Source organism: Trichosurus vulpecula, chromosome 1 (assembly GCF_011100635.1).
Source record: "Trichosurus vulpecula isolate mTriVul1 chromosome 1, mTriVul1.pri, whole genome shotgun sequence".
NCBI lineage: Eukaryota > Metazoa > Chordata > Mammalia > Diprotodontia > Phalangeridae > Trichosurus > Trichosurus vulpecula.
In genome coordinates, this window is record NC_050573.1 from 22752051 (window position 1) to 22773658 (window position 21608).

General features: G+C 45.7%; 1 protein-coding gene across 1 annotated transcript in view; it reads left to right on the forward strand.

Moving 5' to 3' along the window:
* The window catches only part of CMKLR1 (chemerin chemokine-like receptor 1), a 46873-nt gene extending 26607 nt beyond the window's left edge, over window positions 1-20266 (forward strand). The window contains exons 2-3 of the mRNA XM_036741285.1: window positions 12865-13006; window positions 16782-20266. Coding sequence (XP_036597180.1) covers window positions 16785-17897 — 1113 coding nt within the window. The 5' untranslated portion in view covers window positions 12865-13006; window positions 16782-16784 and the 3' untranslated portion in view covers window positions 17898-20266. The remainder of the gene's footprint in view (window positions 1-12864; window positions 13007-16781) is intronic.
* Window positions 20267-21608: the final 1342 nt, after the last annotated feature.

The window sequence follows — 21608 nt, forward strand, 5'->3', positions numbered from 1 at the left end:
GATGGGATTTGAACCCAGGACCTCTGCCTATCTCCCTTTCCATTGTTCCACACTGCCACACACCCCTGGAAACTCTCTTGCTTTCTCCTCCTTTCCCTCCCTGCGACTCCACTTAGCCCAGATGTTGTTTGTTTGTTGTTCAGTTGTTTCAGTCATGTCTGACTCTTCCTGATCCCACTTGGGGTTTTCTTGTCAGAGATAGTAGAGTGGTTTGCCATTTCCTTCTCCGGCTCATTCTATAGATGAGGAAACTGAGGCAAGCAGGGTGAAGTGACTTGCCCAGGTTCACACAGCTAGTAAGTGTCTGAGGCTGGATTTGAACTCTTGAAGATGAGTCTTCCTGACTACAAGCCCAGCACTCTACACGCTATGGCGCCCAGATGCTAGAGAGGCAAGAAATAGACCATAGAGTCATATATCTTGAGTTGGAAAGGGGTTTGAGGGGGTTTGACTAGAGATCTTTTAATCAAATCCCTTCATTTTACAGATGAGGCAACCAAGTCTGAAAATACTCGTTCATCATTTTCTTACATCGCACACAGATCCCTGATGCCTCCGTAGGGAACGAGTTAGTTCTGAAGAAATGCTTCAGCACAGTTTGACCCAGGAGCACTTTGTGAGTGTGGGCAGTAATGGAGGCGCGGAGCAGGGATCCAATGGAGTGGGAAGAAGCCACACCTCTATTTCTCCACTTGAGCTCCTGGGAGACTGCATCCTGAAACCAATTACTCAACCAGTAAACATTTATTAAGTACCTACTATGTGCCAGGCACCACACTATGTGCTGGGGATATAAAAAGAGGCAAAAGAGAGTCCCTGCCCTCAAGAAGCTGGCAATCTAATGGGGGAGGCAACATCAAAGAAATATGTACAAAGCTAGTCATATACAAAGACGGTTCGAATCCCAGGCTCAGACACTTCCTAGCTGTGTAACCCTGGGCAAGTCATTTAACCCTATTTGCCTCAGTTTCCTCACCTATAAAATGAGCTAGAAAAAGCAATGGCAAACCTTTCTAGTATCTCTGTCAAGGAAACCTCAAATGGGCTCACAAAGAATTCAGATAAAACCAAACAGCAACAAAGAGTCATATACAGGATAAAAACAAATAATTATCAGAATAAAGGGAATTAGAGTTGAAAAAAGAGGCAGAGAAAGATGACTTGTTCCCAGGTGGGAACTCTGCCTACCCAGAACTCCTCTATGGGTCTCCTCAGTCCAGATAAGATTTGCCTCAATGAATCGAGCAGATTTCCAGAAACACAACCAATCTTTCCACCTGGGGAAGAACCAAGACATCTCATCCCTGCTCCTCTCCCCTGCCCAGAACCTGAGTCAGTAACAAGTAAGTTTAGGGCACGGGAGGGACCCCTGCCTGGACCATAGGCTTTCAGGTGTTCCTCCCAGAGTGAGGAAGGATGTGTGTCAATTCACACTCTCTGTTGGGTGGATTAAGAGAGCCCTGAGAAGTCCAGGAAAGTGAGAGACTTCCAACTTCTACCACTTAGTAGCTCTTTCAGAGGGCTGGAGATCTAGAGGCAGCTAGGCGGAGTAGTAGAGAGAGCACCAGAGTCAGAAAAGACCTGAGTTCAAATCCAGCCTTAGACTTTTATTAGCTGTGTGACCTTGAGCAAGTCACTCAACCTCTGCCTCAGTTTCCTTATCTGTAAAATGGGGATCATCATAGTGCCTACCTTCCAGGATCTAATGAGAAGGATTCAGTGAAATAATAAGTTCTAGCTATCGCTATTATTAGAGCTGGAAGGGGCCTGAGAGCCCATCTAGTTCAAACCCTTTACTTCACAGATGTGGAAACTGAGGCCTCAGGAAGTTAAGTGACTTGCCCAAGGTCACCTAGGTAAGTGTCAGAAGTGGAATTCAAACCCAGGTCCTCTCACCCCAAAGCCTCTGTATTCTTTCTGTTATACTTTGCTGTCCTCTCTAGCCTGAGTTACTCTGATGATATCACAGAGTCAATAGTGTTTTACCTTCCTGGAGGCGGAGGCCTGAGCCGGGTGATCTCTTGAGGCTTCTTCCAGACTTAAAATGCAGTGATTTTACTGAAACATCCTGGCATAATGGAATAAGCCATGGAGCAGGTCAGGGGACCTGAGTTCGAATCCCATTCTGATACTGTGACCATGGGCAAATCACCTTCCCTCTCTGATTCTCAGTTTCACTCCTCTGTAAAATTGATCGATAAGCATTCGTTATGTGCCTATTTTGCGCCACGCACAGGGCAGAGATAAAAATGAAACGGGGTAATTTATACAGACTCTTCCATTTGGTATTTAAAGTCATTCACAACCTGGTTCTAGTCTTCCCTACCAGCCATAGAGTCTTCACACACTGTAATTTTCAGCCAAACTGGCCTTTTTGCTGTTCCTCAAACATGACATTCCCATTTCCCACCTCCAAGCCTTTGCACAGGCTGTGTGCCTTTTAGGAGGTAAGGGCCTCCCAGGCCCTGGAGGTCTTCAGGTCAAGACACTTGGTTGTCAATCAGTGCAGAGATTCCTTTGGGCCCAGATTAGACTAGAGGGTCCAATTTTAGGTTGGCCTTAGAGGGCAAATCTGGATCAATGGGAGAAAGGGCTGATTTAATAGAAAAGATGGAGATTTAAGTTCATTATCAGGAAAAAAAGAAAATACCACAACCCGAATTTCCTAACAATGAGAGCTGCCCCATGTGGCATGGGTTGCCTTGAAAGGGAGCGGACTCCCCTTTTCTGGAAGCCGGGGAACCACTGGCCAGGGATATTGTAGTCAGAATTCCTGCTCAGGTCCAGTGTGGCTTAGATGGCCAAGGAGATCCTGTGATTCTCTGTGCCAGGCCCCACACTTCTCAGTAAACAGTCCCGAGGAGTGTAAACACTTGGCTACTTTGAGTCTCAGTAGCCTTTTTTTATTATTACTAGCAGGCTGAAAGCTTAGTTAAGGAGATTACCGTTGCTTTAAAATCCAGAGAAACGTAAATGGGTGGTGGTAGTGGAGGAGCCTTATCAACTGAATTGTTTAAAATTATCCTCAGCTGCAGGGGAGTATTTGTGTATCTGTGTGGGTTGCACATCTGTTGAATACACACTATTCTCTCCGTATATAAGCTCGATTTATGAGTGCATGGAAGTATGTTTAGACAAGATAAGGAAGATGTGAGTGACCCCTGGACAATATACTTTGACTTACTTCTCCCAGAGTGGGGAATAATTTGTGTAGATGCAAACTCTCTTGTGGATTAAGTAAAACCTCTTACGACTGGCAGCTTGTGTTTTTGAGGAGCCAGATGGGGGTTTGCAGGTCAGTCTGTGCCGCAGAGTAGGGCTCAGTCTATGCTTCGAATCAGGCCTCAGTGCATGACCAGGTCAGGCTTCCATCTGTGACCAGGATGAAATAGAGATCAACCTCTGGAAAGGATTAGGGACCAGCTTGTGACCAAGGTCAGGGCTCAGCCTGTGTCTGGGTCTAGGAATCAGTCTTTGACTGCAACAGGGCATGAGCCCTTGATTTTAGGTGTAGAGGCAGCTTGGTCCTGTGGAAGACCTGAGCTCAAGTCCAGCCTCAGACACTTGTAAGCTGGATTGCCCTGTTTGCCTCAATTTCCTCGTCTATAAATGAGCTGGAGAAGGAAATGGCAAACCACTCCAGTGTCTCTGCCAAGAAAACCCCAAACGGGGTCATGAAGAGTAGTACACAACTGAAGAGTCTGAACAACAGTCCTTAGTAAAGTGTTATCCTCAGTCAGCTTTTACCGATTGACATGTGTCGGAGGTGGGATCTGAACTCATGTTTTCCTCACTTCAAGGCCAGCTTTCCCTCCATTAGACCATAATGCCTTTCATGGCGCCTTCATATTAACAGATAATGGCGTGACCTTTCCCAAGGTCATTTAAAATGGGCCAAAGAAGGCTCACAAAAGTGAATGAAGAGGGGTGGAATGGGAAGTGATGGGATTGTGGGATTGGGCCCCGAGTACATGCCACCGTCCTTCCTTAAGGCACTGCGGTCTTCTGACCACCTAGGATTTCCCATCAGATCCCCGGTGAGCCGAATGATCAATACAACCTCTCAACAATTCAAAGACTGTTTATCAAAAGCTTTCTTCAGGGGAGACACCATGCTAGGCCTGGGCCCTCTGCAAACCCAGGCAGAGTTGGGGTGGAGGCCAGGGTGTTGGTGGTGGAGGTGGTGACTTTCCAAGGCAGCCAGAGCTTTTTTGGCCCCTTGTCCAGCAGTTCTGGGTAAGTTTCCATGAGAGTGGGTGTGGGAGCAGAGAGAAAACATTCTCCCGGACCCGACGAGCTAAATCTATCTGGCTGCCAGTGGCCAGTACATGTTAGTGAAAACAGCTGCCAGCTGTGGGACTTTGATGTGACGCATCTGACAGGCTTTTCTTTTATGGCAAAATCCTTTCTGGCAGGTTGGGCTTGTAAGTGGGTTAATTAGGACCATGGCCCCCTCAGGACATTGTGCTTGTACCCCTCCCAGTCGGAAGTCCTTTTTCTCAAACTCCCTCGTTCAGTTACTTAAGTCATGAAAGGAACATTCAGAGGATTGGGGAGTGTCTACTGTTGTTCTGGACCCAGAGCTGGGGCCCAGATTTTCCATCCAGCAGCCTGGGACTGCCTTCTTGTATAGAATCAAGGAGGAGGAGGACAGTCCCATCATCCTTTGGCCTTGTCAGATTCCCCTGTCATTGACTGGCTCAGCTGTTGGTCAACATGGCCTGGCACCCAGCGATGGCATAAGGAATACTCAGCTCTCTCCACTCAGGGTGGGCTTAGTGCTGAGTGACAACTAAGTCAGCCAGTAACATTAATGGGAAGTGAGAGACTATGGTCTTCTCCTTGACTTTATGGATGCCATCACTGTTTCTGGAGGGCAAAGTTCCTGGCTAGGCCTCTGCTTTCCTATTGTTATTAGTGTTACTGCTAGTCAGTGGTGTGGCCTAGGGCAGGGGTGGGTAACCTCTGACCTCTAGGCCATATGTGGCCCTCTAGGTCCTCAAGTGCGCCCCTTTGACTGAATCCAAACTTCACAGAACATTGTCCTATATTAGAAAGGGACCCAATCTGAGGCAGGGATCTCAGATACCACCAAGTCCAGCCTGTTCCTAATTAGGAATCCTCTCCATAACATGCCCAGCAAATGGCCATCTAGACTTTCCCGTCTAGACCTCTAGGGAAGGCAAATAAACTCTCTCCAGAGGTACCCAGTTCCAGGTTTGGATAAACCTAGTAGTTGGAAAATTTGTTTCTTACATCCAGCCCGAATCTTCCTGGAGGTTAATCATAAAAAGTTGAATCCCTCTTCCGTAGGACAGCCTTTCAAACACATGAAGACAGCTATCATGCCCTATGGGCAGCTAGGCGGGCACCATATTGCATAGAGTTTTGGGCATGGAGTCGGCAAGACTCATCTTCCTGAGTTCAAATCTGACCTCCAACATTTACTAGTTGTGTGACCCTAGGTAAGTCACTTAACCCTGTTTACCTCAGTTTCTTCATCTGTAAAATAAGCTTGAGAAGGAAATGGCACCATTCCAGTATCTCTGCCAAGAAAACCCCAAAACAGGATCACAGGGAGTCCCAGCTGAAATGATTACATAAGAACATCACGCTCTGGGCCACATACCCCTCTCCTCCCCCAGTCTTCTCTAGGCTAAACATTCTCAGTTCCTTCGATCCATCTCCGTTTGGCCTTGACCCTGAGGTCCATTAAACATCCATGTTTAGCTGAAGAAGAGAATGTATGGGAGGGATCACAATAGCAGTCTTCAAGATGCTGTGTGGAGGAAAGATTAGTCTTTTTCTGCTTAGCCCCAGGAGGGCAGAAGCAGGAACAATGGGGGGAAGTTTCTGAGAGACAACTCAAGACTGGATGTCAGGAAGCACTTCCTAATGATTCGAGCTGTCTCAAAGAGGAATGAGCTGCCTTGGAAGGCAGGGAGCTCCCCTTCCTTGGGGGCTTCAGGCAGAGGTTGGATGACCACTTGCCAGGTATGTTATAGAGGGACCCCTTTCATGTATGGGCTGGATTAGATGGTCACTGAGGTCTCTTCTCATGTTCAGATCCTGTGATTCTGGGGTCCTTATTCCTCTCCTAGGGGCGCTCTCTACCTGGTTGATATTTTTTTCTAAATAGTGGGGCCCAGAAACAAACACTTTCTTCCAGATGGATTTTGCCTGGAGTGAAACTATCACCTCTGGGATGGTGGAAAAGATGGCAGAAAGGACACTGGCTCTGGAAGTAGAAGAGTTGGGTTCAAATACCATTTGATGATTATTAGTGTGGGTTCTTGGGAAGTCATTTAATCTCTGTGGACCTTAGCCTCCTTATGGGGAAAATGAAGGGATCTCTGAGGTCCCTCCAGTTCTAAATCTCCGATTTTCATTCTCATTCTTGGAAAATACCCTTCTCTTAATGGAGCCTAAGATTGAATTGGCTGCCATCTTGCATTTTTAATTCCTGTTGAGCTGGCAGAGCACTCTAACCTCTGGATGGGTTCAGATTAACTGTTCTCTAGCCGTACTTCCTATCTGGTTCTTATGAAATTGATTTTTTGAACCTAAGTATAGAACTTTACATTCACCTTAACTATATTTCATCTCCTGGCATGAAGGTTGTTTCTCTAACCAGTATACTATACCAAGTTGCCTCTCTCTAAAACCATAAGTTGTAAAGAAGGAGCTGGCTTGCTTCGATAGAAAGCTGATCTGGAAACTCTGTATATGAATGAAATCACACGTCCAGCCCCTATTTCTGTCATATTTACTGTTCCATTTCATCTCACTATTTGCATTTATTCTCTTCAGTTTCATTCCCATAGATTTGGCCTGCTGTTTTGGATTTTTATTGGGTGAGATCTGCTCTCAGAAGACACCAAGGGCAATTTGCCTGACTGTGTGTAAGATCTTTGAGGTCCCTTTTGGCTCTAAACCCTGGGCACTGATGGCTCAGACCTTAGGAAGAGTAGTCATGGGGGGAGGGGGTGTCAGAGGGAGGAGATGTCCCAGAGGGCAGTAAGCAACCCAAGGGAACAATAAGAAAAGGAAGAGGGTCTTTCCTGGCTACTCCTGCTTTTATCTTGGATGCTGCAGCCCAGCCATGGTCCTGTTCTCCTCTCCTGGCTGCTAAAGGGACTTACTTCTAGAGTGTAGGGTCTGGGGACCATGGTCCTGAGCTGCTATACTCCAGTGAAAGCTTTACTTGTCTTTGGGACTAGGTTTATGGACACACAATTCTTGGGGTGGTTGAAATCCCCAACATTGTTTTCTATGCAGTTTCAGAGAAGCAAAAGTGTAGTGGAAAGGTCCTAGAATTGAGGAATTCTAATCCTAGGTTCTAAAGTTCCTCTCAGGTTCTAGGCCTGGGTGCTAATGAGCTGTGTGACCCTAGACAAATTCCTTGACTTCTCTGGGCTGGTGAAATGGAAACATAAGTCCTTTCCAGGTCAAGCCTATAATTCTATAGTCATTTTTCAGTCATATGACTCTTTGTAACCTCTCTAGCTCATTTTACAGATGGGGAAACTGAAGCAAACAGGTTTAAGTGCTTTGCTTAGGGTCACACAGCTAGTAAGTGTCTGAGGCTGGATTTGAACTCAGGTCTTCCTGACTCCAGGACCAGTGCTCTATGCACTATGGCGCCACTTAGCTGCCCAATCCTATGACTAGATGACCTCTAAAGTCCTTACCTACGATCTTCTCTTCCAGCTCTAAGGTATGAGGCTCTGATGACTTTGAACAATTTAACCCTCACACTAACCCTGTGACATACGGTACCAAGTGGTGGCTAGATAACATGTCTAAGCCTACACATTCATAACAGAGCAAGATTAAGACTCAAGTCTTCTGGCTTGTGGTCCAGGGTCCTCCCCATCATTCGATGGCCTCCTAAGGTAGATCCTTCTTGGGTCTTGGGTATGTCACACACTTGGGTTCCCCTTGCCTACAACATCCCCCTCACCTCCACCCCTTCTCTGTTCCCACAGCCAGGACATTAACCCAGACCACCATCGACTTTTACCTGGACTATTGTAATAGCCTACTAAGATCTTTCTTCCTCCAGTCTTTCATTTCTAATCCCCCCTCACACAGTTGCCAGAATCTTCTTCCTGAGAAACAATCCTTACTCTTCTGCTCAAAAATCTTCACTGGCTCCCATTTTCCCCTTGGATAAAATGCAGATGCTTGAAATTGAAGACCCTCCGCAGTCTGATTCCTGTCCAGTCTTATCTCTATCAGTCCCCTTCATGGACTCTACATCCTAGACAAAAAGGACCATTCAGCCGTTCCCACCCTGTGCATTTCCCAAGGCTAGAGCACAGCCGCTCTTCATGATTATCTTTCAGAATCCTTCCCTTCCTTCAAGGCTGAGTGCAGGTGCTTCTTCATCCATGTTTTTTTCCCCTATCTGTCCCCTGTCTCTTCAAAGTTTCCTATTTTGTCTGTGTCTTTCAGTCAATCAATGAATCAATAAATAGGTATTTAGTAGACACCTACTAAGTAGTAGGGCAGAGGGCAGCTAGGTGGCTCAGTAAATAGAGCCCTGGGCCTGGAGTCAGGAAGATCTGAGTTCAAATCCAGCCTCAGACACTAACTAGCTATGTGACCCTGGGCAAGTCACTTAACCCCTATTTGCCTCAGTCCTCATCTGTAAAATGGGAACCCACTGGAGAAGGACACAGCAAACCATTCCAGTATCTTTGCCAAGAAGAGTCAGACACGACTCAATGTCTTAACGTAAAACACTACATGCCAGGCACTGTGCTAGGTGCTGGGGACAGACCGACTAAAATGAAAAGATTCCTGCTCTCAAGGAGTTTGCATTCTGTTGGGGGAGACAATACATACAGTACACATTGGCTCTGGAGTCAGAGAAGCTGGGTTTGAATTCAGCCTTTAGTACTTAACCTGTGTGACCTTGGTGGTCTTGGAGATCCTTTCCAGCTATAAATCTATAGTCCGAGCCCCTCATTGTACCAAAGAAGAAACTGAGGTCCAGGCAGAGGAAGGGAGTTACTCAAAGTCATGCAGGTGGCATGTGATCCTATCAGGTCACTACAAGCTCAGTATGTACCAAGTGTATACCGTCACAGTCCACATCGTGCTGCATTTACCCACGTGCAGTCTGTCTTCCTTCCCCCAGCCCCTGCCAGGCCCAACAGGCCCAATATAAGCCAGCTGAGGACAGATGGCATATTTTTTCATCTTGACATTCACCTTGATGCTGATGTAGAGGTCGTGGGGAGACATGAATTGAATTTCCATGGAGCAGGACTCAGTTCGGAGCTCTCCATGATATTAGAGACCCAGGGTCCTTAGGAGAGGCATGCATGTGCTTCTTAGCCCAGGGAAGGACCACATGTTGCTCATTCCACCAAAAATAAACGTGACCCAAAATAACCCCAGATGCCTTCCAGCTTATCCATGGGGGGAGCGGCAGTTGGTGAGACATTCCTTAATTCTTCCCTTTCAGCAGCTTTCTTGAGCTTCTCTTCCCGTGCTCAGCATGGGCTTCATTTCCTGGTTTCCTCTGCTAGCTAAACAACAAAGACAAGCCTCTTCAGAAGCTTCTTCTCCTTAAAGATGGCACCTGGGAAGGACATGGAGGATTAGTGGGATCACAGGATCGAGGTTTTAGATCTGGAATGGATCTCAGAGTTCAACCCTCTCATTTTACAGATGGAGAAACTGAGACCTAGGAAGGTCGAGTCACTTGCCCAAGGTTACACTGATAGTGTTGGAGGACAGATTTGACCCTCTGACTTCTTCTTTTGATCTTTATCTCCGCTTTTCACAACTTTGAGGCTGTGACTCAAAGCTGTAATTAGCAGTAATTATGCCTGGTGCAAATTCATTTGGGGGGTGGGGGCGGAAGACATTTCAGTATAAGCAGAGTCATCTCGGAAGAGTGGGTGGCTTATCTGCAGGGAGTCTGGTCCTCATCCTCTTGGGGGTTGAGGGGAGGGGAAGAGATGTCATGGCAGCGAGACTCTGAATGTGAAGGTAATATGGTCTTACTTCTGATGCTTATGACTATAGGCACCATAGTGCACAGAGCACTTGGCCTGGAGTCAGGAAGACCCGAGTTCAAATCCAGCCTTAGACACTTGCTAGCTGGATCATCCTGGGTGAGTCACTTCACCTCTTTTTTCCTCATCTGTAAAATGCAGATAATTGTAACACTTACTCCCCCAGGGTATTGTGAAGAGCCAACGAGAGAATGTGAAGCACCTAGCACAATGCCTGGCATATAGTAGGTGCTTAATAAATGCTCATTTCCCTCCTTCCTACTAGATGGCTTCTGAGGTACCTTTCAGATCCAGACTGATGCTTCTATGAGACGTGGAATGATTTTACCTTGTGTTCCTGGATGACCAATGTTGGGCTAGAAGTCACTTCAGAGAGGAGAGATGCCTCCCTAGGGAGGAAGTGGCCCCTTCTGCGGATGTTGGTCTCCTGGGGCAACCTACTCCACACTAGTTACACCTCTGATACGAGCAGGATGCTAGCTGGCTTGTGTCCTGAGAGGAACTTAGAAAGGCAGCCCAGACATCTTCAGCAAGAACCCTTTCTAGCCTTTCCAGCCCATTCCTTAGGCTGAATTCAGGCCTGCTTTATCTTGAGGCCTGCCTTGACTTTTTATTTTTACCATGATCCTATTATCCCAAGTCACTTTCTGCCCTGGTCCTCAGTTTCTCTACCTGTAAAATAAGAGGGTTGGACTTGCTGACTTCTAATGTCCTTTCCAGCTTGAAATCTCTGAACTGGGAAGCTCTTTTGAGAATATGTAGCCCAAGCCCATGATTTGACACATCAGGAAAGGAAGTGACTTACCCAAGGAGATACAGCTAGCCAGTATAGAGCCGAGGGAAGCACTCAAATTCTTTGTCTCCAGCCCAGGATGCTGTCTCTAAGCACCAGCATAGTCCATTCCAGAACCTCAATGCACAATTAATACAGCCTAGAGTATATGGAGGGATTGGGAGGTGCAGACACCCCTCTGTGAGTGCCTCTTGCTAAAAATCCCCCTTCAGGTTTCTCAAACGAGACAAGGCTCTTAGCTCTCCTCAAGGGCACAAAAGGATTGGTCCTCATTAAGCAATTGCCTCTTCTCTGCCCGCTGAACAGGAATAAAGGTTCTGCTCTGGGTTAACGTGTTGCTCTGGCAACCCAGATTTGACAGAATGGACAGCCTTGGCAGCAGAGTTTCTATTGGGTGACTCACACCTTTTCCTAGAAGCCTGGAGCGCTATTCTCCAGAGAGCAAAGCAAGCTGGTCATGTCTGCTGTGCTGTGGTGCCAGGAAAAGACAATAGCCACAGAACCAGGCTGCCTGGTTTCCAGTCCCACCTCTGCTCTGTGAATTCACCTTCCCTCTCTGGTCCCCGTCTTCCTTATCTACAAAAAATAAGAGTGGAGGATTGGACTAGAACCAAGGTCCCTTATGGTCCTGAGAGCTGAGGATTTCTTCTCTTAGATTGCTAAACCTTGGATTCTATCGATTCTTTTTGCCTGCTTATGATCTGAGGGGGTGGGGGGAGAGAGCAGTGACCATGATAGAGAGAGAAGAAGGAGAGTTTGCCTTATGAGAGCTAACAGCATCATAGAGTCTTGGAATCTAGACCCCAAGTCAAATCCCACAACTAACACCTGTTAACTGATGACCCTAGTCAAGTCACTCAATTTCTAGGTGCTCCAGACAACTCCCTAGGATTTAACTGTCTGTAAGTATCTCTGATGCCTGAAGGATAGAGGAAGACCTTTGATTTAATTGGGATAGGAGACTAGTGGATGAAACAACTCCCTTGACCAATGGAGCTTGGTACCTCCTATAGAATGGACAATCTTAGTTTATAGAGTAGGGGGTCCTCAAAGAGTGGCCTGGGGGTCAGTGGGGCACCCTGAGACCCTTTTGGGGAGTCCACAAGGTCAAAACTATTGTCCTAATAATGCTAAGATGTTTTCATGGCTAATACAACAAATATTAATAGATATAACTCATGTAGTAGTAGTAAGAGCAAAGATTTGAACCCAGGTCCTCTGACTCTACTGTAATCTCAGCCATTCTAGTATATTTATTTCCATTTATATGAATTCTCAAAGGGAGGTAATGGTTCCTGGAAACAACATTTTCAGTCAATGTTTTTTCTAGTTTTCTTTTTTAAAACCCAGTTTGTGATTTTATCAGTAGGAAGAATCCCTGGAATCCTGGTGCGGAGATTCCCTTCTCTGACACAGATCAATGTCTTATTTACACATTAGATTCCCTGAGAGTTGCCTGGGGCACTCAGAGGTTAAATTACTCAGAGGGACGCATGGTCAGTATGTGTTTGAGGTAGGGTTTGGACCCAGGTCTTCTGGCTTCCAAGGGCAGCTCTCTGTGTCCTTCAACACACCCCCTCTATGATGAGTAGAAATACCCAGGAAAAATTTGGGAAGTAAGATGATTCAGTGATTAGGAAGGAACAGCTCAAGGCAGTTCTAGGCAGAGGTGTGCTGTAAAGGTTGAACAACTGGCCTTCTGGAAAAAAGAAAAATGTATACAGGACACACTTTTAAGTTTAGCTATTTTCTCCATCACTTTCTTAAGTCAAGTCAATCAACAAAACATTCAATCAAGCCTTGTTTTTCATCATTTTCCGGTTTCTGAGGTGTAAATGCTAGTGCCGAAAATCTAACAATCAGCTCTCAGGAGCTGGTTAGAGCTGGCTCTGGGATACAGATGATGACTGAGTCTCAAGTCATTCATAACCACGTGTCCATTGGCAGCCCCTTTTAATGTGCCATTTAGAGCCTTTCTCTTACGTTGAAAAAAGTCACTATCTCCTGAGTTAAAAAAAAATACCAAATTGTGTTTTGCAGAACAATTGCCCTGACTGGCAGAAATCGGAGATGGGGATGACCCCGGGATGAGGCGGCGAGAGCTATTTCAGAGTCTCAGACTTCGGGTGTCCTTTGTTCCAGGTTCGGCATTAAGACTTAGCCTGCTACTTTGAACTCAAAGGTATCAGCATCGCTGTTGATAATGAAAATAATGAGAATCCTTGCTCTCTTGCCCCTCACTTGGAGTTTGCTGATAAAGAATCCCGTCACCCGTTCTTGCTCTAAGATTTAGAGTAGGGAGGGGACCTCAGAGGTCATTCAGCCAACTCGCTCAGCTCCCGTGTAATAGTCGATGTGCATGTGGTGGTTTAAAGTTTACAAAGTGATCTCATATATCAGATCATCTGATTCCACCATGAGCAAAGTGTCTATCTGAGATTTGGGACTATAGACTTTGTCCAACGCGGTCCAGGAGATTTGCCGGCAGGAAAGGGTACCCCACGTATTATTATCCCAATTTGATAGAGTGGGAGTCTAAGGCCTGCAGAGCGCAGTTTGTAACATGAAGGGATTTATTAGATCAACAATTCTCAGAGTGTGGTCTGGGGGTCCCTGGACATCCCTGAGACCCTTTCAGAGGACCTGTAAGGCTAAAACTATTTTCATAATAATACTAAGATGTTTTGATTTCTGATTGGGACAGCTAGGTGGTGCCGTAGTCAAGAGTGCTGGACCTGGAGTCAGGAAGACCCGAGCTGATGTCTGGCCTCAGATGCTTACTGGCTCTGTGACCCTGGCCAAGTCACTTCACCCTGTTTGCCCCAGTTTCCTCATCTGTAAAATGAGCTGGAGAAGGAAATGGCAAACCACTCCAGTATCTTTGCCAAGAAAATGCCAAATGGGGTCACGGAGAGACAGATATGACTGAAACGACTAAACAATTATGGTATAATTGCTATGTTTGTGTAACCCACATAAACAATAGGTCTCTGGGGTCCTAAACTAATTTTTAAGAGTGTAAAGGGGGCCTCGAGACCAAAAAATTTGAGAACCATGAAATTAGGCGATCTCTATGAACCTTCTGGCTCTAAGACTGTGATTCTATGATCCTAGTTACATGATCTTGGGGGAGTCACTGGACCTAATAAAACCTCTGTTTCCCCATTTGTAAGATAAAGGAAGGGGTTCCAGAGATAGAGAACCTGCGACCTTGAGGCCGCATGTGGCCCTCTAGGTCCTCGGGTATGGCCTTTTGACTAAGTCCAAGTTTTAGAGAACAAATTCTTATATTAAAGTAATTTGTTCTGTGAAGTTTGGATTCAATCAAAGGACCACACTTGAGGACCTAGAGGGCCACATATGACTTGGAGGCCACAGAGGAGTCCACAGGATGCTTCCAGCTCTAAGCCAGCAATTCTATAATCTTTACAACACAACTGTGAGACCAGAAGCCCTAACCCTGAGTTCTAGATTTGAATCTTGGCTTAGCCACACGTTACATGTTTGACCTTGGGCAAGTCACTTGCTGGGCTTCAAGTCCTTCAATTGTAGGTGTCTCTTAGCTCTAAATATATGACCGAACCCTAGAAGAAGGTATGCTGCATAGATCCCTATTAAAGTTTTATAGATTTAAAGCTAGGAGAGATATTTAGAGGTCCAACCACCTCGTTTTTAAGATGTGAGAACTGAGGTCCAGAGAGGGCATATGATCTGTCCCTAATGATATTGTAATTGGCAGATTGGGGATCGGAATTGAAGTCCTTTGACATGAATCCCATATTTTTCCATTATCCCATGAAGAAGGTATAAAACTTCTCAGAATCAAGGGAAAGAAATGATAGGTGGGGGTCTTGTGGAGATTTTCCAAGTCTTCTGCACTGTAATAGCCAAAGGACAGGACTGTGGGGCAATAGTCCAGTGTATGTCCCCAATATAAAAGGTGATTTCTGTAGGGGTCTTTGCTGAGTGAAGTCCAGTCAATAAAACAACCAATCAAAAAGGATTTATTAAGTACTTACTGTGTCTTTATTGTACTAAGAGAAACAAAGAAAAAGACAAAAAGAATCCTTGCCTTCAAGGGATTTACGTTTTTAACGGAGGAGATAATATCTACACCAATAGACATGTAGCATATGCTCTGGAGCACGGGCAGCACTGCTAGAATCAGATTAAAATGTAATTGGGAAATGCTTAACAAAATAAAAAAATACAGCAGAATATAATTAATGTTGACATGTGCTTTTCTAAGTCAATATGTAGCCTGCAGGTATCTTTCTATGCGGTTCAGTGGCCCCCTGCTCTGGAGCTACCATCCTAACCCCCATTCCCAATGGCAGACTGGGTCCCCAGAACATTGCTGCTCTATCTCCCCTCAGGATTTAAGAGTAGCCCTGAGGAGTTGGAGAAATGTCCTTTCTAGTCCTATAGCTCATGGGCCCCCACTGGTGTGCTCCCCTCCATCATCATCATTCTAAATCAATTAGTCAGACAGAATTAATTAGGTATTAGGGGTATTTACTAAGCTGATATAAAAATATTTGGAGCAAAATAGCTCCCCATTTCTTTCTCTCTCCATTTCCCCATAGAGTCAGTGACATACTCTCCCACAAGTACATACAGAGTCCAGGAGAAAGTGGAGTCAGACTTAAAAAGCTTCTGTGGCATAGGGATAATTCATAGCTTCTGATCCCTGAAAGTACTTTTCTTCCCTTTGTGGGGTGGGGATACTCATGACTTTCCCCTTAAGCATGGTATAGATTTATGGGGTTCTTGTAGAGTCTGGAAACTTCCATTCTTCAGGGTGCTCAGTTTGCTCTCAGGGAAGACAATGGCTCCAGGTGTTCTGGGTACACCGCTAAAATGTCAATGGGAAGCCCAAAGTCCTGCAGACCCTTTGAAGTTACACTTTCCTCCTCTGGCCGTGGAAGGGAGAAGGGTGCTGAGACTGAGGCTCCCCCCAATCTATTCCTTGTCAGGGGCTCGGCTGGAAGGCTTCCAGAAACTTGAATTCCCAGGTTCTGAACTTGCTTGTTCAATTATAGTAGACCCAAAGAGCATGACCAAGTTTCCTCAGTTAACACCAATGTAGCAATATTCCCTTTTACCCCCTGTTGTTCAAGGGCTTCTAACTGACTGAGGATTTTTTGAACTTAGCCTAAAACCTATGACTGATTGACTGACTGATCCCTAGACAGAGGGATGTCTAGGCTTTGATCATGCTTCTGACTGACTTATTGTCGTTCTCCAAAGAAAGTATTAGAGCATAGCATCTTGTTACGTACTTTAAGTGGGAATCGGTAATTGAATGCTTGACTCAAGTGACCTACACACTTCCTCAGTTTACTGGAATGTGTTGCAAGGAAGTACTATAGTTTAGTACTGGAGATACAAATAAGAGCAAAAATGCAGACAGCCTCTTCCCTCAAGGAATTTACATTCTAATAGGGGAAGAAAATACAATGAGAGGAGCCGAAAAGCAAGGGGAATGGGGGCTGTGGGTACCTACTGAAGGGGCATGGTTTTTTTTTTCCTCCAGAGGGAGTTAGGAACAGGGTCCTAGAGGAGAATAAAAGCAGATCAGCCTCGACCCTTCCACAAAACGGAAGCCCCAGGAGGAACTCACCAATGCCAGAAAGCGGATGAGCCTTGTATGGCAAGGACCACAGTCCTGAATCTTGGATGACTCTCTAGTGAGATTCCACATTACACTTTTTGAATGCTTTCTCTAGTGACTTCTTCCTGATAATTAACATTCTTCCATATTTACAAATGCTTGCCAGGTAGGGGAAAGAGAGACGCATTAAAACGGTTAGAGGGAAAGGATCACACTCTGCTGGGGCCTTGACGGAATTCAGGCAGTGTGCAGATTAGAGTGGGCAAGGGAGTATAGAGTAGATGCTTAAGGAATGTTTTCCAAAAGAATGGATGAATGACTGAATTATGTCTTTTATTTACAGAGAATGGCCACCGACGATTACAACTTCACTGATGGCTACTATGAATACGAAGGTGATGGGTTTGTCATAGCTCCTGAAGAGTCAACCCCCAATGATGATGGGGTCGCCAGGACCTTCCTGGTGGTGGTCTACAGCTTAGTCTGCTTTTTGGGACTCTTGGGGAATGGCCTGGTCATTGTGATCACTGCCTTCAAGATGAAAAAAACTGTAAACACCGTCTGGTTTCTCAACCTAGCAGTGGCAGACTTTTTATTCAATGTCTTCCTCCCAATTCACATCATCAATGCTGCCATGGACTACCACTGGATTTTTGGGAAGGTCATGTGCAAGATCAGCCACTTTGTGGTGGTCTACAACATGTACACCAGTGTCTTCCTACTGACCACCATCAGCTTTGACCGCTGCGTCTCTGTCATCTTCCCAGTGTGGTCCCAGAACCATCGGAGCATCCGGCTGGCTTCCATTGCATGTACAGCCATCTGGACCCTGGCCTTCTTCTTGGGCTCCCCATCCTTGATTTTCCGGGATACAACTATGCACCAGAACAAAATTGTCTGCTTCAACAACTTCAGCCTGTTGGCCAATGTCTCCCACCCCCACCATTCCCATTTGGCCCAGGACTCAGTGGCATACATGAGGCATGTGACAGTGACTGTCACCCGGTTCCTGTGTGGATTTATCCTCCCTGTCTTCATCATCACGGTGTGCTATCTCATCATTGTCTGCAAGCTAAAGCGTAACAGGTTGGCCAAATCCAAGAAGCCATTTAAAATCATCGTGACCATCATCGTCACTTTTTTCCTCTGCTGGTGTCCTTACCATACCCTGTACCTGCTGGAGCTCCACCACACCTCTGTGCCAGCTTCTGTGTTCAGTCTGGGGCTACCCTTGGCCACAGCCCTTGCCATCTCCAACAGCTGCATGAACCCCATTCTGTACGTCTTCATGGGCCAGGATTTCAAGAAGTTCAAGGTGACCATCTTCTCCAGGCTGGTCAATGCCTTGAGTGAGGACACCACTGCTCACTCTTCCTTCATGAGTCACAGGAGTATCACTAAGATGTCCTCTGTGAATGAAAGGTCTTCTATGAATGAGAGGGAGACGGGCATGCTATGAGTGTCACCTCAGGACCCCCCAGTGTCCACAGAGACAGGCACCTCCCTTTGGTTTTGGCTCAGTTGGGAAGCTTCCAAACTGCCTAAAGGCAGGGCAAGAATATATCTGGTTATCACATTTCCACCAAGGTTGGTGAATGTGTTAGCTGATGGCTCATTAAATTTGATGAGATTTTGAGATAGGGTCCCAAGGAGATGGAATTAAGGGCATTGACTAGTCAGCTTGCTACCTTGTCTCTCCTCTCTGTGACCTACGAGCTAATATAGTGGATTAAAGGATCTTGTCATGCTGATCGTGAAGGCAATGATCCTAAGATTATCAACATCAAAGAGGACTCGGAGATCATCTCTACAAGATGGAGAAAGTGAGGCCCAATGAGGACATGTGCCTGGCCTAAGGTCATTTGGTGGTGAAACCAGGACTAGATCTAAGTCACTGACATTGCCTGGTCAGGAATACACTCTCTTAGGACCATGAGTTTTCTTTGAGCCTTGAGTGGGGAAGGGGCCAAAGAAAGAATGAGGTGATTTTCAGAGAGAAAGCTTTACAAAGCTCTACTGTGGGATTTGATTGGATGTTTTAAATGCTTCCAGGGATGGGATCTTATTCAGGGCCATGATGAGGAGTATATTATGGACTCTTCCCTCCTTGGGAGTGACCCAACGATTTTATCCCCAGCACCAGCCTATGTTAAAGGCACCACGCTCCCCCCATGCCAGCCTGAAATCTACAAAGCAGACCGTAAGCTCCCTGAGGGCAAGATTTGTTCCATTTTTGTTTTTGTCTCTCCAGCACTTGGCACAGTGCCTGGCATATTTTAAGAGTTTAAGGAATGTTTGATTATTTCATCAGAGTCATAGAATCTCAGTGGTTGATAGGGACTCAGAGAGTATTTAGGAGCACAGGATTTTAGAGTTGGTAGGGATCACCATCCATCCATCCATCCATCCATCCATCCATCCATCCATTCATTCATTCAAGTTCATCAAGTCAAACTACTCATTTTTGTACAGATAAGGAAACTGAGGTCCTGCCCAGGGTCACACTAGTAGTAAGTTGCAGAGTCAGATCTTTGACTCCAAACCCAAGACTTTGCACTATGCCATATAACCTCCTAGTCTAATCTAGACCACCTAATCCAATCCATTCTTCAACAACTGTAACAAATAAGCACCCTCCTTTGGGTTAAGGCTTTGTCTCTAGGAGACCCCGGTTACACCATGAATATATTTCCTGGTTGGGGCAGCACAATAATTCAGGGGCACCCATTATCATGGCAGCATAGCCTGATTTCTTAGACTGGTCTAAAATGTAGAGAACCAGGCTCAGAGTGATAGGATCTGGGATGGTGGTGGTGGGAACACCTGTACTGGTGGGGGTAGGGGAAAGGAACAGATGAGAACCATAGGACCTATCCCCAAAGAGTCAGGGTGGGGCCCCACAGTGGAGGGGGCACCTGGGCCAACAGAGATTAGTATCAGGGGGTCTGGGTGATGAGAGTTTGGGGTAAACACTGAGAGGGGGTTAAGAGTGCTGCATGAAAAGCAACTTTGCCAACCCCTCCCCTAACTTAGCTATGCTTCCTCCGGTCCAGAGCCTGGGTGTCTGGTCCAGCAGGGCCTTTTCCTGGACTGAGGAGGTCATAGAACCACTGAGAGATCATCCGGTCCCACCTATGCCTCATTGAGAATCCTCTCTGTAATATTAAGGACAAATGGCCAACCAGCCATTCCTTGAAGAGATGGGGAATCCTCAGCTCCTGAGGAAGCCCATTCCACTCTGGGATACTTCTCCCACTTCATTCTTTGGTTCAGCTCTCTGGAGTTCTTTTCCCCCTCTTCCCCACCCCTCCCACCCCCACTTTTCAGTTTGCGATATGTGTTATCTTGTCCCATGATCATCGTCAGTGCCCTCTTCTGGATGCCTTCCAGCTTACCTGTGTTTCTTAAAATGAGATGCATAGCTCTCCTGGAACCTCCCCCACCTCCCCCCCAGAGCAGATTAACCATTCACCTGCAGGGTCTGAGCATGACAGCTAGTACACAGCCCCCACATTGCCTTGAATAACCATTGCTCACACGCCTGCTGACTCAGTGACTTACTCCCTGCCTGACATCTCCTTAAAATAACCCTGGTTCCTTTTTTTTTTCCTCTTTTGGCTTCTTAAAAATCTCGAGTTGGGACTCAGACTGGTTAGAGAGAGAAAAAGCTGAAAACTTGACAAACAGGAAGGGAAACTATTGGGAATAACCCACTAAAAAGTGACAGTTGCTCCGGGGAGGGATTATTAAACTGTGGCTCATAGATTCAGAGTGGGAAGAGACTCCAGAAAACATGTAGCCCAACCCCCTCATTTTACACATGAGGAAACTGAGGCCCAGGGATGTGACTTTCCTAAGGTCTCACAGCTAGGAAGTATCAAAGGAAGGTTATGAACCCAGATCCTCTTATGCCAGAGGAGTCAGTGCCATAACCGCTCCCTTGCTCTTGCCCTGGGCTCAAAAGCTGGTTGTCACTAATTTACCCCCATTTGTAGGGTCATATATTGTCTACTGATAGCTGCACAAAGTCAAGAGATCAAAAGGATGCCCCTCTATCACTTTTAGTGTACCCCTTGTTTTGGGTTAAGAAGAGGACACAGACGAGAGTCTCACAGGATGGGCAGGCATAAATGGGTTGCTATCTTCATCATGGGAGGGGATACACATATTAATGAGTATTGGAATGGTCATAGCTTGAAAAACTCAGAGATGATTGAAACTGGAAGAAAATATAGAAACTTGCTAATCCTATCTCCTTCATTTTATGGATAAGCAAACAGAAGCCTAGAGAGAAGTGACTCCTCAAGTAGTTTAGTAGGGCTGGGAATCCAACCAAGGTGTTCTGACTCCTAATCACCGTCATAGAAAGTCGGAACTGGAAAGGCCCTCTGGGATCATCGAGACCACATTATAGCCAGGGAGAACAAGAAAATTGTCTACTTTTTAATAATAAATCATGATTGCTCATCAACCCCAAATTAATTTTATATTGACTTTGCAATTAGTTTAAAAAACCATTAAACCCAATGAAGAAAATCCATTTAGGTGACAGGTTCCTTTCTCTATGCTTGTGCGAAACTGACTCCTACACTCCTGCATATTGCTGTTCCTTTTACTTAAAGACAGCAGAGTGTTGTGGATAAGTGTCTTGGACCAGGGCTCTGGAGAGATCTGGGTTCAAAATCCATCTCAGGCAACTGATTAGCTATTAGACCCAAGGAAAATTGTTTATTCTCTGGGGGCCATGGTCTCCTTCTTGGTCAACTGATAATGACAGAGTTGGGAGGCTCTAGGGAGAGAGAAGGCTATAGAATGAATCATAAACTTTAAAGAGGGCTAGAAAATGTTCTCCCTATCTCACTCCTGGAAAAGAACTCGACACTTTTGGAAGCTGGTGAACGGAGATGGAAGGGACCCTGACCTGGGAGGCAGGTAAATATGTTCTGTTATCTTGGGCAATTTAATAATTCAATAAATGTTTATAAATAATTTCAATAAATCTATAATTTCAATAAACAATAAATAATTCAATAAACATTTATTAAACACCTACTATGTGTCAGGCCCTGTAATAAGTGCTGGGGATACAAAAAAGAGGCCAAAGACAGTCCCTGACCTTAAGGAGCTTACAATCAAGGTTACCTCACCACTCTGGGCCTCAGTTTCTTCT